At 53.7% G+C, this 14,886-nt stretch overlaps 1 protein-coding gene across 1 annotated transcript in view; it reads right to left on the bottom strand.

The window, feature by feature from the left end:
* PIK3AP1 (phosphoinositide-3-kinase adaptor protein 1) overlaps positions 1-14,886 on the bottom strand; it is a 127,069-nt gene that overhangs the window by 14,937 nt on the left and 97,246 nt on the right. The window contains exons 12-14 of the mRNA XM_062214797.1: positions 13,655-13,860; positions 10,504-10,576; positions 1,975-2,130 (exon numbers count right to left, since the gene is read on the bottom strand). Of these exons, the coding sequence (XP_062070781.1) occupies positions 1,975-2,130; positions 10,504-10,576; positions 13,655-13,860 (435 nt within the window). The remainder of the gene's footprint in view (positions 1-1,974; positions 2,131-10,503; positions 10,577-13,654; positions 13,861-14,886) is intronic.

Genomic DNA, 14,886 nt, shown 5'->3' with positions numbered 1-14,886 from the left:
TATTAATCATTTGTCCTTAGGGCTTGTCCATCTGGAATGCTCCCTTTCCAGATCTTGTTGCCATATGAGAAATTTAGGCTACTGAATTAAAGGCCATAGGGAGAGGCCATCTTAGTTGTCCAAAACAAGCTCACAGCTCATCATCTGATGTCACACAGAGGAGAGATGAGGCAGCCCCTCTGAGCCCTGCCCTAGTTGTAGAATCAGCCATCAATGAATGGTTATGTTTCAAGCCATGCTTCAGCATGGTTTGCTGCATAGCAAAAGCTAACAGAAACTGTGTAACAGGCTGGGTGTGTCTAGAGCCACAAAGGAGAGTAGAATCCTGTGGTCAGTCACTCAATGACACTTTCTAACCAGATAAGCCAGCTGTCTCTGGGCAATAAACCACTGCACAAGGTCAAAGTACAGCTTACTCTTTCTACCCTGCCCTCACCCTAAGCTATCCCAAGGTAAGACACACACTTGACACATTTTCCACGACACTACTCTAAACCAGAAACGAGCTTTCCCAGTTCATCTTGTTTAATTTCCAGCTCTTGCTCTCCTCTCACCTCGGAAAGCACTTCCCTCAATGGGGAGAATTCTCGCTCTTCTCCTCTCCTCTCCCATGTATCTGAGAGAAGAGCCACCTACCCCTTGCCTCCTCTGCCACCTGTGATTCCCTGGGAAAATCTCCCCATTTCTGAACTTTTCAGAATTCTTGAAGTGTCTCAGTGGGTGCTTTGGAAACAAACTATTGCCTCTTTTGTCCCATCTGGACTTCCCAGGTGGTCGAGGGACAGGCTTTGGCTCTGTTTTGACAGTTGGTGGTGGCAGGAACTTTAACCTGGAAGAGGCAGGAGCTGGGTTCTAATCCCACCTTTGCTACTTACTGGCTGTGTGACCTTGGCAAAAATTCTTTCTCTCTCTGGGTTGCAAATGCCCTATGCATAAAGGAAGGAGGGGAAGTAGTTCAGAGGTTCCTGACCTAACGCCAAGGGCGGGCAGAAGTGCGTGAGTGGTCCAGCGTGTGTGTGTGCATGTGCACGTTCGTGCATGTGTGGACGTACACAAGCATTTTCCCAGGAAAATGACAAGGGCGTATCAGTCTCTTGAGGGAGTTTGGATGCAAAAAAGACCAGAAGCCCGGGTTAGATGGCCTTCCTGATCCAACATATTTGGGCTTCTCCACCTGACACTTAAGATGGAGTTGCGATTCCTGAACTTCAGCTTTTCTCTGGCTCTCCTATTGCTTTGTTAGCTGTTCTGATAACAGTGAAATACACGAAAGGAGAGCAACTCAGTCTCTGCAAGTTGAAAACCCAGCATGTCTGGAGTCAGCCGACCCTGCCCTGGAAACGAGAGTAAAGCCCCCAGCCCGCTGCACATCAGCCGGCATTATCTACGCAATCAGGCTCCTCTTCAAGAAAGACGTTGGCTAATTAGATCCCCTCCCTGGCTTGAAAAGTCGGAATTCTCAAGTGTGAGTCCATTGCTTCCCAAGGTTTCTCACTGCCCTGCCCTTCCCCTCTCCCCAGCTGGGGAAGCAGCAAGACTAGGCGCTCAGAGTCTTGGCTCTGGATCCAGACCAACTGCGGTCAAACCCCAGCTCCACCACGTGAGCTCTGCAACCTGCACGAGACACTCAGCCTCCAGCTCCTTCCTCAGTAAACAGAGGCAATGGCTCCTAGCTCCTGGAGTTTCTGTGAGAATTAAATTAGATAATCCATGCAGGGTCTTTGCATTTAATAGGTGCTCCATAAACGTTAATGTTGTTATTAGGGGTTGCTATTTCTAAAAGGATAGAGTAATGATTATCCATCACCATGGTTTCACAGGATAAAAAGCAAACCTCACAGGCTAACTGCTCCCCATTTTTACCCCTCTCAAACCCAAACCAGGCCCAGGGAGATCTTTTGGGCTCTGAGCAGAATGTCCCCCTAGGCCCAAAGGTGCCAACTGGGATCCGCCCCTCCCCGGGTCGCTGCTTACTCGCTGTGCTGGAGGTGCTGTCTGTTTTCCAGTCTCCTCGTCTCAGCTCCATCCGTGGGGGGAAAACACTTTTCCTGGGACCGCTCTCGTAGACTCCGAACTCGATTTTCCCAGGCTGGTGCTGTGAGTGTCGAATTGGGACTGTGATCTCCAAGTCTGGAATGAGAAGACAGAGGGAGAAGCTGGGATGGATCAGACTGTCTTTTGCCAACCTGCTCGCCACCCCCTCTTCACCTGTCTCCCTTATCTGAGGCTGGAGGGCAGACAGGGGAAGAGGAGGAGAAAGGAAAGGAAAGAGGGAAGGGAAGGGGCCCTGAGTTGGCCTCCCCACCCTTCAGCACTGAAACTCCAGAGAATCCTGTGTGGCCATCGCTTGGAGACAAGAGAGCTTTATGGAGAAATGCAAGAAAAGGGCTAGGGGGCGGCTTAGCCACCACTTGGGATGATACATCCATGCCCTATCAGGATGCCTGGTTGGTGTCCCAGTTAGTCTAATGATCCAGTTCCTTGCTAATGTGCACCCTAGGGGTGGCAAATGAAGGTCCAAGTATTTGGGGTCCTGCCACAACAGGTGGGAGAGCCAGATGGAGTTCCTGGTTCTTGGCTTTGGCCTGGCCTAGCCCTGGCTGTTGCAGCCATTTGGGGAGGGAACCAGCAGATGGAAGATCTCCCTCTGTCTCTGCTTTTCAAATAAATATGATACATACATTTTAAAAAGGAAAGGACACAGAAGTGCTTCTGCATCAGGGAGTGGGAAGAACACGTGACTAGGAAGAGGCCTGGCCCAAACTCTGCCACTGAGCAGCTGTGGGGCTAGAGAAGTCTGTCTGCCTCTCTGAACCGGTCAGTACAGTGCTGATGCTAACAACAGGCTAGCCTGTGCACGGGCAGTTATAAGAGCTCCCATGTTTTTAGCTTATTTAATCCATGATATTTAAGAAAGAAATGCTAGTATCATCATCCCCAAATGAAGCTAAGGCAGAGAGAAGGGAAGTAGCACACCTGCCCTGCAGCTGGTGAGGGGCAGAGCGGGGGTCTGAATCCAGGCTCACGAGTCTAGGCTCTTAACCATCACTCCTACTGCCTCTCAGTCCCGGAACAGGTCATAGGTGATGGGTGAGTGGGGTGGGTGTTGACAGTAGGGACCCAGGATCACGCATGGAGCCCCTTCAGACCTGTGAGAGATGTGGCTTGTAAGGCTGACAATGATATAAATAGATGACTCCTTTGCCCAGCAAAGCACTGACTGGATCTCCTTCCTGGCTTAACCTTGCCCATGCTTTGTCTCTGCGTCTCTCTAGATTTCCACTCCTGGGTTCTCTGTGCAGAAAACAGCTCCTGCATGGCAAAACGACTGTGGTTCTGGCACCAAGTCTGGCCCTGGGGAATGTGCAGGCAGGAGAGCTCCCGCCTGGGGGTGGGGTGGTGGCAGGGCCTTTCAGAAGGTAAGCGCAGGTGTGCGTGTGCGCTTCTCGTCACGGATACACGTCCTCCTCTGCCTCCATGCTTCTATGGGATGGGTGTGGCAGGAAGTTCAGAGTCCAAGCCAGCAGTGCGCAGAGAAGGGTAAATGGGTAAGCATGAGTGGCAGGACTGGGGGGCGCAAGGCCAGGGTAGCCCCAGCTACACGCCGAACATTCTGCAGAGAACACTGAAAGGGTGGTCTTGTGGGGCCACAAAAGGCCCAAGTTCCAGGTCCTCATTCTAGAAACTCCAATTCCTGCTATACGGCAGAGCCTTGGTGTCCCACCGGCTCCCAGGCCTCATTGTAACCCCGGCTCTCTTACAGCCAGGGGCTCTCTTGGTTACCTCTTTTTTTTTCTTTTTTCTTTTAAGATTTATTTATCTGAAAGGCAGAGTTACAGAGAGGCAGAGGCAAAGAGAGAGAGGTCTCCCAACCGCTGGTTCACTTCCTAAATGGATGTGGTGGTCAGAGCTGTGCCGATCCGAAGCCAGCAGCCAGGAGCTTCTTCCAGGTGTCCCACGTAGGTGCAGGGGCCCAAGGACTTGGGCCACAGCAGAGAGCTGGATTAGAAATGGAGCAGCTGGGGCTCAAACCAGAGCCCAAATGGGATGGCAGCACTGCAGGCGGCGGCTTTACCCACTACACCACAGCGCTGGCCCCCTTGGTTACTTCTGTGCAGGGGAAGCACCCACCCAGGCCTGGAACCACTTGGGCAGAGAATAGCCGGGTACAGCCTCATCTGAGTGTGAGTGATGACACCTTAGTGCCCAAGCAAATTGCACACATTTTTGTTCTCTCGGTTTTGTCTTTTAAAAAAAAATCATTTTTTTCTTGGGGGGAGGAAGAGGGGGCTGTTCCTGCCTGCTTAATGAACTCCCAGGAAACAATCTTCTACCTCCAAGCAGGTCTATGCAGAAGGAAAATGAAACACACAGGAGAACATCTGTGGCAAAACGTTCACCAGATCAGGTGGAGCCAATCTAAATGGTTACTAAATCCCGACAGCCTTTGAATAAAGGCAGGATGCCAGGAGCGTTGACCGCTGTCCTGCTTCGCGGCGCTCTCCCGGAGTAGGCCCACCTGCACCAGGAGAGCTCCTTTGAGCTTCATGACTTCTCTCTCCGTTAAGTAGGTGAATCAGGTGCAGCCCCCGGTGAGGAAACTGAGGCACGGAGTGGTTAAAGGACTGGCCCTGACCACAAAGTGATTCAGGGACAAGTTGGGGATCAGAGCCTAGGTTTCCTGGGACCCAGCCTGCTTCTCTCTGTGTGCCCCACATGACACACCCGGAACACAAATATTGGTTGTCTTCATGGTATGCACCAAGCCAGACTTTGCCTGATTTCTACACCATCAGCGCTCTGCACCAGCCTGGTAAGGGCAGAAGAGCTCCCTGTGGCTGCAGAGAAACTGGCCAGTTATGATGAACAGAATCTTCATTCTTAATTATCTTTGGTGTTCTAACCCAAATTCAAGAAAACTCATTTTTCTAGAGGAAAATGAAGTTTCTAGATTAATAGAGCCAGTCCTTGTGTTTGGAGTGGACTAAATTCTTAGGAAAGGTCTCGTAAGCTGAAGTGCCATCCTTCGGCCCTAATTGTTCCATAGATCAATGTTACCACGTATTAGTGGTTTTCAGTGGTGTGTGTGTGTGTGTGTGTGTGGCAGAATTCTTCTTTCCTGAGAAAATGGAAGCTCAATGTGGAAAACAGACTTTTAATGGGCCAGTGTGGTGGTGTAGTGGGTTAAGCTGCTACCAGCGATGGTAGAATCCCATATGGGCATTGGTTCAAAACCCGGCTGCTCCACTTTCGATCCAGCTCCCTGCTAATGTGCCTGGGAAAGCTGTGGAAGATGGCCCAAGCACTTGGGCCCCTGCACCCACCCTGAAGAAGCTCCTGGCTTCAGTCAAGACCAGCCCTAGACATTGTGGCCATTTGGGGGAGTGAACCAGCAGATAGAAGATCTCTCTCTCTCTCTCTCTCTTTCTCCCTCTCTCTAAATCTGCCTTTCAAATTAATTAATTAAATCTTAAAAAAAAAGAACATGCAGAATTAAAAAAGAAAACAGACTTTTAAAAGGAGCCATGATGGTGTAAGCAGAAGGCGCCCCAAACCCTGTGGACCCTAATGCACCCACTCCCTGCCCCCCCTCTGCCCGGTCCTAACCCCATGCCCAGGCGCATGCATGCAGCAGCTGAGCCCCCTCCAGGGACCCAGTGTGAAGAGCCACAGTACAGGCGGGTCTGCACCTGAGGACACGCCGAGCCCTGCAGCCAGCTGGCACGTCATGTTCACTGAGCCACCAGTGATGCCTTCCCTCCAGCAGGTGCCCTCACCCTGCAGTGCAGGTGCTCTCACTGGGCTCACCCTGCGGTGCAGGCTCCAACTGCCAACTGCTGAGGCTTTCTGTGGGGGCCAAATTAGGAATGCCCCTCCCCCAGCCAACGACTGATGGAGGCTAGAGTGCCACTGCCCAGCTCTCCTGCCCCCCACTGGGATGGCTCAGAGCCCGAGTTCTCCAGGGACTCCTTTCCTGTCTCACTTCTGCACCCCCTGCATGTTCCCTGGGATCACCTCCCGTACCAGCTATTTCTTCTCAAAGCCTTGCTAGAGCAGAAAAACTTCTAGAATAGAAGTGGTAATGGCTGTAGGATGCAGTGAATGCGTTTACTACCACTGAGCTGTACACTTAAAAATGGCTCAAAGGGCCGGATACTGGCCTAGCAGTTAAGACCCCACTTTTGGACACCGAGTGTCTCCATATCTGAGTGCCTGGGTAAGTGCCAGCTCTGCTCCTGACTCCAGCTTCCTGCTATGTGCACTCTGGGAGGCACCAAATGGCGACTCATGAAGTCGGGTTCCTTAGGGCCGGCATTATGGTGCAGCGGGTAAAGCTGCCGCCTACAATGCTGGCATCCCATATGCACACTGGGTTGTGTCCCAGATGTTCTACTTCCAATCCAGCTCTCTGCTAATGGCCTCAGAAAAGCAGTTGAAGATGGCCTCGATGGTTGGGCCGTGCCACCTGTGTGAAGACTCGGATGAAGCTCCTGGCTACTGGCTTTGGCCTGGTCCAACTCTGGCTGTTGTAGGCATTTGGGGAGCAAACCAGAGATGGAGAATCTCTCTGTCTCCCCATTTCTCTCTCTTCCTCTCAAATAAAACAAATATTTTTAGTGGTTCAGATTGTAAACTTTATATTATAGGTATTTTATCACAATAAAAATAAAACACAAGGGAGCTCTCAGAGGTGACGGGCAGAACATTCTCCCAAGCTCCTTACAGAGTCCTGCTGTCTCCACCCATTCTTGCTCAGTGTCCAGTGATGTACGGGTTCATCTCTTCATAGTTAAGATGTAGGCCAAAGCCCCCGATAAAAAAAATAAAAATACTTGGGGCTGGCACTGTGGCATAGTGGGTTGAGCATGCGCCTGCAGCACTGACATCCCATATGGGTGCCAGTTTGAGTCCCGGCTGCTCCACTTCCAATCCAGCTCCCTGCTCTGGCCTGGGAAAGCAGTAGAAGATGGCCTAAGTCCTTGGGCCCCTGCACCTGCATGGGAAGACCTGGAAGAAGCTCCTGGCTCCTGGCCTTGGATCGGCCCAGCTCCGGCTGTTGCAGCCATTTGGGGAGTGAACCAATGGATGGAAGACATCTCTCTGTGTCTCTCCCTCTCTCTGTCTGTAACTTTGCCTCTCAAGAAAATAAATAAAGCTTTACAAAATAAAAAAAAATACAAAAGTAATTAATCTCCTCTTCCCCCCACGTTCCTTTTCAGAGAGTCTGGTCTTGTGGGGCAGGACCGGGGAGGGAGGACAAAGTCAGCACCATGCCTGGAGAAGAAGGTACACGCTGACCCTTTCTCTTCAGACTGAGGCTACTGGTGCATCTAAGTTGCTTATTTGCAGACCGATCAGCCTTGGGTGAGCTTGGCAGACTGTTTTAAAACTTGTGATTCTAGGGCGGGACCTGGACAGGGAGTCCCAGTCCAGTGCACTCAAGGACACCAGCCTGGGGGGGGGGGTGTGGCATGTGTATTCACCCGTGGACAGCTGTTGGGGTGCTCCTGTGTGCCAGGTGCCACAAGAGGCACTGGTCCCCACCTCCCACAGCTCACCAGACCCTCGCGGCAACCAACCCTAGTGGGGTGGGCACCTTCATTTTTGCCATTTTGCAGATGAAGACGGAGACTCAGGGAGGCCCAGGATCTTGCTCGCAGTTCCCAGCTCAGCAGGAGCGAGCAGTGGGCAGGGATCCACCCCGGCCCTGGCCTGCCCCCCGCCCACCTCAGCGTGTGTCTGTCCTGCTTCAGCATCTCCAGAGCCACCAGCTGCGGTCCGGGCGGCAGGTAAAGACGTGAAGATGTGCAGAAAGCTCGGTTCTCGGGCCCAGACAGCTGGGCACACGTGACTCCAACACTGCTGCTCCCGGGCCTTCAGACACCGGGGCAGCACCAAATCACAGGTTCCTCAAGGCTGCCTATATTTAAAACTTGCAATGTCTCATTTAATCCAGACTTGTATCTTTGGGCTCATGTGCTCTGGTTTCAAAAGGCACCTCAGCTCTTTTACCATCGACAGCCCTTTTACCTGACCCTAGGATGGCTATGCAGGACTGGAAACAGGTTTTCTGCCTTCCCTCTTTCCCCCTCCTCTCAACCAGGAGGGCACACACGTGTGAGCACGGTAGCTGTAGCACACACCCAAAATCTGGACACCCAAGCAAAAGTCTTAGGATGACCTCTCTAACCTTCCATTAAGGTTAACTGCCCTCTCCAATTCAGTCCAAATCATTAACTAAGCTACTCCTATCTGCAAACCACAGTGCTAGGCATTTGGGACAGACCCTAAGAAGGGAAGCCGGGCCTACATGACTAAAAAGACAATTAACTCATTAGTTACTGGATGGAAGATGATGTCACTCAGTCTCTGCATTTACCTGGGCACCAGAGGCTCAGTGTGTAGAATGAATGGTGTCACCAAGCATTTTACTCCAATGAATCCTTCCAACAAAGGCTTCTTGGGCTCCCCCAGTGCACTGCACTGCACTCCGGGGATTCAGCAGAACACAAACAACACACTCTCGCCCTCATGGAGCTGAGCGTAGGAGGGAGTGGGGTGTTGGACCACAACCCAGAGAACAGAAACACAGGTCATTCCAGGCTGTGCTGCGTGATACGTATCGGAGGGAAAGCAAGCGAACAGGAAGTCATGGGGGATGACTCTGGGGAGGATGGCAGAAAAGGCCTCTGAGGAGGAGACACCCAAACCCTAGAAGATCAGCAGAGCCAGCAGGGCAGGCGTGTGGCATGCAGCTCAGTCACCCACTGGGGCACCTGCATCTCCTACCAGAAGCGCCTGGATTCATGGCCCAGCTCCTTGCCTGATTCCAGCTTCCTGTTAATGTATACCTGGGAGGCAGTGGTGATGGCCCAAATGGTTGGGGTCCCTGCCACCCATGTGGGAGACTCAGACTGAGTTCCAGGCTCTGTCATTTGCAGAGCAAACTAGTGGATGTGAGTTCTCTCCCTCTCTCTCCCTCTCTCTCTCCTTCTCCCTCTCCCTCTCTCGGATGAAAATGTGGGGAAAGACAGGGGATAGCAAGTGCAAAGTCCCCAGGAGACATGCTCTTGGCTTTGTCAGAGTCAAACCCAATGGACAAAGAAGAATCCACTGGGTTTGGTGCACAGAGGGGGAGGAAGAATGTAGGATGAACTCGGGGGTCAGATCACATGGAGTCCTGTAGGCCGAAGGGAGGAGCCTGCCTTCATCCCGAATGAGATGGGAGCCCTGGAGAGCTTTGAGCAAGGGAATGGCATCGTCTGATCTTTCAATGGCCTCTGAAAAGGTCATTGGCTGCAGTTGGGAGGGTTAACCGTGGAGGGTGAGAGTGGACTTGGGAAGACAATTGAAGAGGCTATTGCATTGGGACCAGCAAGATAATGGTCTGGCTGTGGCTGTGGCAATGCAGACGGTCAGAGATGACCGGATTTGGGATGTGTTTTGCAGGTAGGAATCCTGGCAACTCCTAGTAGTTTGAAGGAGGGAATAGGTAACAACAAAAGAGGCAGTGAAAGAGAGGTGAATGGGATGGAAGTCTACATATGGTCAAATGGCAGGAGTGCAATGGCCTGGAGTGGCCAGGAAGGCCTCACTGAGAAGGAGCTAGGGGCTGTCAGCCCACTTATTTCCCTCTGGGTGTGTAGGAAGAGGCATGAGCAAGGGGCCCGTGGCAGCAAGAGCTCCCGTTTGGAGACCAGGGTATCCACAGCAGATCAGGCCCGTGGGAGGTGGCTGTCGACAGCAGCTGGATGTGGACTGCGGAAGTTGTGCTCAAGTGGGGCTAGAGTCGACCCTGGTTCTCTGGGCACTAGGGCTCCACTCGAGGTCTGAGGGTGTCCCATGGCGTTTTCTTGCCAGCTCCTCTTGCTGTCAGGCACCAAGGCCCACCATGCCAGAGGCTCTCCGTGGGAGGATAAGTGAGGACAAATGCCACCTCCTTGCTCAGGGCTGGTCTTGCCACAAGGCTGGCCCCTGGGGGGCGAGGTCAAGGAGAGCAGAGGGGCCCAGCCCTCAGGGTGCCCAATGGGTGTCACGTCCCTGCCGTTGTGTGGACCCAGGGGTCCCGGGCCTCGGAAGCAGTATGCGGTGTGGACGCCATTGGCACAATTCCCTGCTCAACCAGAAATGCACACTGTGTGGATGGGGCTTCCTCCCTCTGCACAAGGAAACATGTCTCCTGCTGATGGCCCAGGGGATGGTCAGATGCCAGAGCGAGCCACGGCCTTTCCTCTGAGCAGGAGGGTGGAGGCCGGCAGAGTTGGACCCAGGCACTCACCTGTTTGCTGGGCACATCTTCCTGGCCGGTACTAGGCTGCTTAGAGTAAATCAGACAGAAGCCCTCCCAGTGCCGCAGGGGACTCCAGTCTCTAGTCAGGGAGAGTGCGAGATGCTGGGCAAGGGGTCTGTGCACTCGGACCACCACAGAACAGAGAGGGACAACAGGTGACAGCAAGGCCCCCCTTCCCACCACCAAGTGCAGGCCCCCAGGAAGCTGCATACCTGTCTGCTTTCCTGATTTTTGCTTCTCTCTTTGTCTTCGGGTGATGCTGTCCCTTAGCCGTTTAAGATTTTCCTGGGAAAAAAATGTAGTTTAATTTTTAAGTGCATACTGGGATTCTGCCCTCTGGACATAGAGTTTCTTTCTTGTTTTATGCCATTTGCAAGGTTCATCACATGGCAATGACGTTTTCAAGATGCGAGTGAGACTCGGTGCATTTAGTCAGCGCCCAGTGGGGTCCAAGCGCTCAAAATGTGCTCCTGCAGACATCCCTTCCACAAGGAGCGTCTCTCCTCCTCTGTCCCCACTCCACTCTCAACCTCAGAACCCACGGCTTCCCTCCACGTGCAGCCGTGGCCAAGTCAGCCTCTTACCTACTCGCAGATGCTCCTCATGTACTCCTGCCTCTGAGACTGGGTTCTCACCTCATTCCCCTATTCTGCAGGGAGGCTGATTGCTTCCCATGAGTCTGCCCCACCTCCTCCATGAAGCCTCCCCAGGTTGCTGCAGTCCTTAGTGCTGGTCAGGCTGATCATCTGGTGCTTGAGCTTTGCTGTCTTGCTGTGTGTGTGTGTGTACCTGTGTGCACTTTGCCTCTTCAGAGTTACTGGGAACTCTCCAAGGGCAAGGGGGCAGCCCTCATAGCCTTCTGTAAGCTGGTCCACTGTGGTCATTCAGTAACAGATATGAGGGTCAAGAACTGCTGCTGCTAGTCGGTCCACAACAACAGGGACTGAGCATCCCAGGAAAAACGGCCCGGGACAGCACCCAGGGAACCTGTGAGAGGTGAGGCAGCCGCAGGAGGCCACACAGGAAGGGCGGGCTGGTTTGCGTCCTGCAGGTTGGGGAACGGAGCAGGGCCATGGGAGGCAGCAAGGAGACACTGAAAGCCAGGAGCCTGCAGTCATCGCTGGGAGGCGCTGCAGACAGTGGAGAAGGCTCCAGCGCTGACCCTGGAAAGCGGCTGTGGGACAGAAATACAGGGGCAGATGCAAGAGGAAGAAGGCCACAGGGTGAGAGCAGGCAGGAAGTGCAGCTCGCGGGGCGTGGGGAGCGTGGGAGGGAGCCGGGGAGACAAGGGTGCAGTGAGCAGGGAGAAGGGGTCGGGGGAGGGCGGCAGCCCTGCGTGGTGTTGGTGGCCGGACACGCCTCAGGTCTGGGCACCTCCGAGCGCATGCCCTGCTGGTGGCTTGAAACAGGCAGCTGGACACAGAGGCTGCAGCACCATCCACACAGGGCAGCGGCAGAAGAGAAGCTGGGCAGTGCCCACCCATGGGAGAGGCAAGAGAAGGAGACAGAGAGGCAGAGCGGAAGGAAGATGGGGCCGTTCACACCAGGGATGGTCCCCACACCCACCAGCCTGGGGATAGGGAACCGGAGGCTGCTGGTGCAGAACACTGCGCTCCCACGGGCTGGGACGCTCTGCCGCTCTGCCGTGTTGAGCATGAACCCCAGTCGTCTGCTACACCCAGGAGTTCCAGGCAAGTTCCTGGGAAAGGAAGGCGCCCTCAGACGGAGACAGAGTGCAGTCACATCCCCTGAGCCCTAGCTGTGCAGCAGGCGTGCTGAGGCTTTACGCGCTCACTCCCACCTCGCCCTTGCCCCTCACCCTTCAGGGGAGGCACAGCAAAGTCAAGGTCATCCAGCTGCAAGGGGCAGGACAAGGAAGTGCACCTGGGCTGCCGCCCAGAGCCTCTGCCACTCTCAGCTGCACTGCCACGTGGCAAGGAGCAAAAAAAAAACCAACAACATTGTTGGGCCAGGGCCAGGGCCAGCCTTTCTCAGAGGAGCTGCCAGGGAGAAGGGCCCTGGAGGCCTGCATCCAGCACTGGAAGACCCCCACCCCCTCCCCCATCCTTCAGACCCCAGGAGCACACAGTGGGCAACTCTGTTTTTTTCTGTTAAATACACTTATCTTTCTAAAATTATCATTTGTTTGTTCAAGAGGCAGAAAGAGAGAGAGAAAGAAAGGAGAGAGAGAGAGAGAGAGAGAGAGAGAGAGAAAACACACTTCTATTCACTGGTTCACTCCACAAGTACCTGCAGTGGCCAGGGGCCAGGTACCCAATCCAGGTCTCTCATGTGAGGGGCAGGACCCAACCACTTGCAAGGTGAGAGAAAAAGCAGGAGTTTCAGTCCTGACGCAGCAGCTACTCACTAGTCAGTGGCCTTGGACATGCCCCTTAACTTCCAGGCCTAATTTCCTCCTTTTTTTTTTTTTATATTTATTTATCTATTTGAAATTCAGTCACAGAGAAACAGATCTGCCATCTACTGGTTCACTCCCCAAATGGCCACAATGGCCAGGGTTGAGCCAGGCAGGAGCCAGGAGTTTCTTCAAAGGTTTCCCACATAAGTGGCAGGGGCCCAAGTAAATACGCCATCATCTGCTGCTTTCCCAGGGGCATTAGCAGGGAGCTGGATCAGAAGTGGAGCAGCTGGGACTTAAACTGGTGCCACCATGGGATGCTGGTGTCAAGACAGTGGTTTAACCCACTGTGCCACAGCACTGGCCCTTTTTAATCTGAAGGCCTTGGATTGGGGATGTGTTTCCTAAGGTTGAGCTGGAGGTCTTTTGATTGTTTTCAGTTATGCATGGACTTATTAATTCTCATTAAAAACTTCAAGTCACACAGGTAAAGCAAGAGTCACCTCTGACATCTTAGTCCTCCAATCCCCGTCTCTCCTGGGAGGTAACAATGGGGATGGGGTGGAGCAGGCCCTTTCCGGAGCCTGGCCTTTGCTTCGCACACATGCCCGTCTGCACATACGTGAGTTATGTTAACTCTGGCAGTCTAGTAACTGAGGCTGATGTATTCGTTTAATCAGATTTTCTGGGGGCTTTCCATGTTCCCTCTGAGTTCTGAAGTGCGAGAGTTCCGTGGGAGATTGGACACTGGCAATCGAGAGACGGCTGGGAAGCAAAGCAGAGGGCCGAATGCACGGGATCAGGCTGTGGAGGGCAGCATCTGCTTCTGACCTGCAGCCATGCCACACCTGGAGAAGCCACCTTCCTCTCAGTCTGGGGCTCCAGACACACAGGCACGACCACAGGTGCTCAGTGACGGCACCACACGGCCAGCCGTGGCCCAGCCTCTGCTGGTGCCCACCGGAGGCGGAGACCTGAAGCAAAGTCCACAGGGAGCTGCTCACCTGCTGGAAGCGAAAGGACTCAGATCGTTTCTTCTGGTTGAGCTGCCACTCTTTGAAGTGGAGCACGGCCTCGTCCACGTTCACGATGCCCAGCTTCACCTGCTCCTGGAGGGTGATGAGCTGCCGCTGGCCTGGCGTCTTCATGCCAGCGAAAGGGTCATATATACTGGACTGGGGCCTGTCCCTCCACGGTCGGACAGCCGGCTCTGGAAAGGATGGCAAAACTCAACTGGACGTTCTCTCCCTGGAGTGGGCCTGACGAGGCTGGTCATGGGCTCAAGGGGACGTGGAACCAGGAAGGGGGAAATGCGACGTGGACTCAGGGCGGAGGGGAGCAGCTGATAATTTCAAAGCCTATCACGCTGATATAGACAAAGCTTTGAGGGACCTGTGGAATCTGCGGAAGGCCCCGATCCTCAGTGACCGAGAGCTCCGTAGTCCAGCATTTCCCAGCCTTGGCACCACGGACATTTGGAGCTGCACGATCTTTGTTGTAGGTGCTCCTGGCCTCGACCCATGGATGCCAGTAGCTTCACCATTCCCCACCATTTAACAACCAAACATGTCCCCAGACATTGCCAAATGTGCCCCGGGGTATAGGGCCACATCTGCCCCAGTTGAGAACCAGTGCTTTAGACCGAAATCCACTCCCAGAGGCGAATACACAGGAAGAGCCCAGCCAGGATGCTTTTCCCAGCGCCACTTCCTGCCCTCACTGTCTCTCAGAAGTGTGGCTGGCGCTAGATGGGCATGGAAGGCCTAGGAAAGTGGAACAGCAACAGACGGGGACACAGGTCCCATAGCACAGTTATAAGTGAGCTGTCAGGCTCAGCTGCCTATGCCTGGGTTGTTCTGTGCCAACCTCTTTTCCATGCTGGAAACCTACAGCTCTCTGCCTTACGGATTCAAGGGAAGCATGATGCCAGCCCCCTGCCCTCTAGGCTGTGACTCCAGTGCCAGGGGCAAGAAACCACTTGCAGAGATGATGAGGCCATTCATGTGGTGGGGGGGCATCTACTTCACCCTGTTTCTCCAGCAGGACCCCAACTGGGTGCTGGGATCACAAGGACACAGCAAGAAGGAAAAGGAGAGAGAGCATCACCAGTGAGCACTGAAAAGACCTCAAAGAAGCTTCTCTCTCATTCCACGCAACCATCCTCCCATCCGTCTGCACTCACTGGCACGCCCTTCTCCTTGCCCTCTCCAAGGCTGTCTTCAGAGGTAACAGAGGT

This window comes from Lepus europaeus, chromosome 17 (genome assembly GCF_033115175.1).
Source record: "Lepus europaeus isolate LE1 chromosome 17, mLepTim1.pri, whole genome shotgun sequence".
In the NCBI taxonomy this organism is placed as follows: Eukaryota; Metazoa; Chordata; class Mammalia; order Lagomorpha; family Leporidae; genus Lepus; species Lepus europaeus.
Note: the sequence above shows the minus strand (reverse complement) of the source record. Positions and strands in the feature narration are given on the sequence as shown.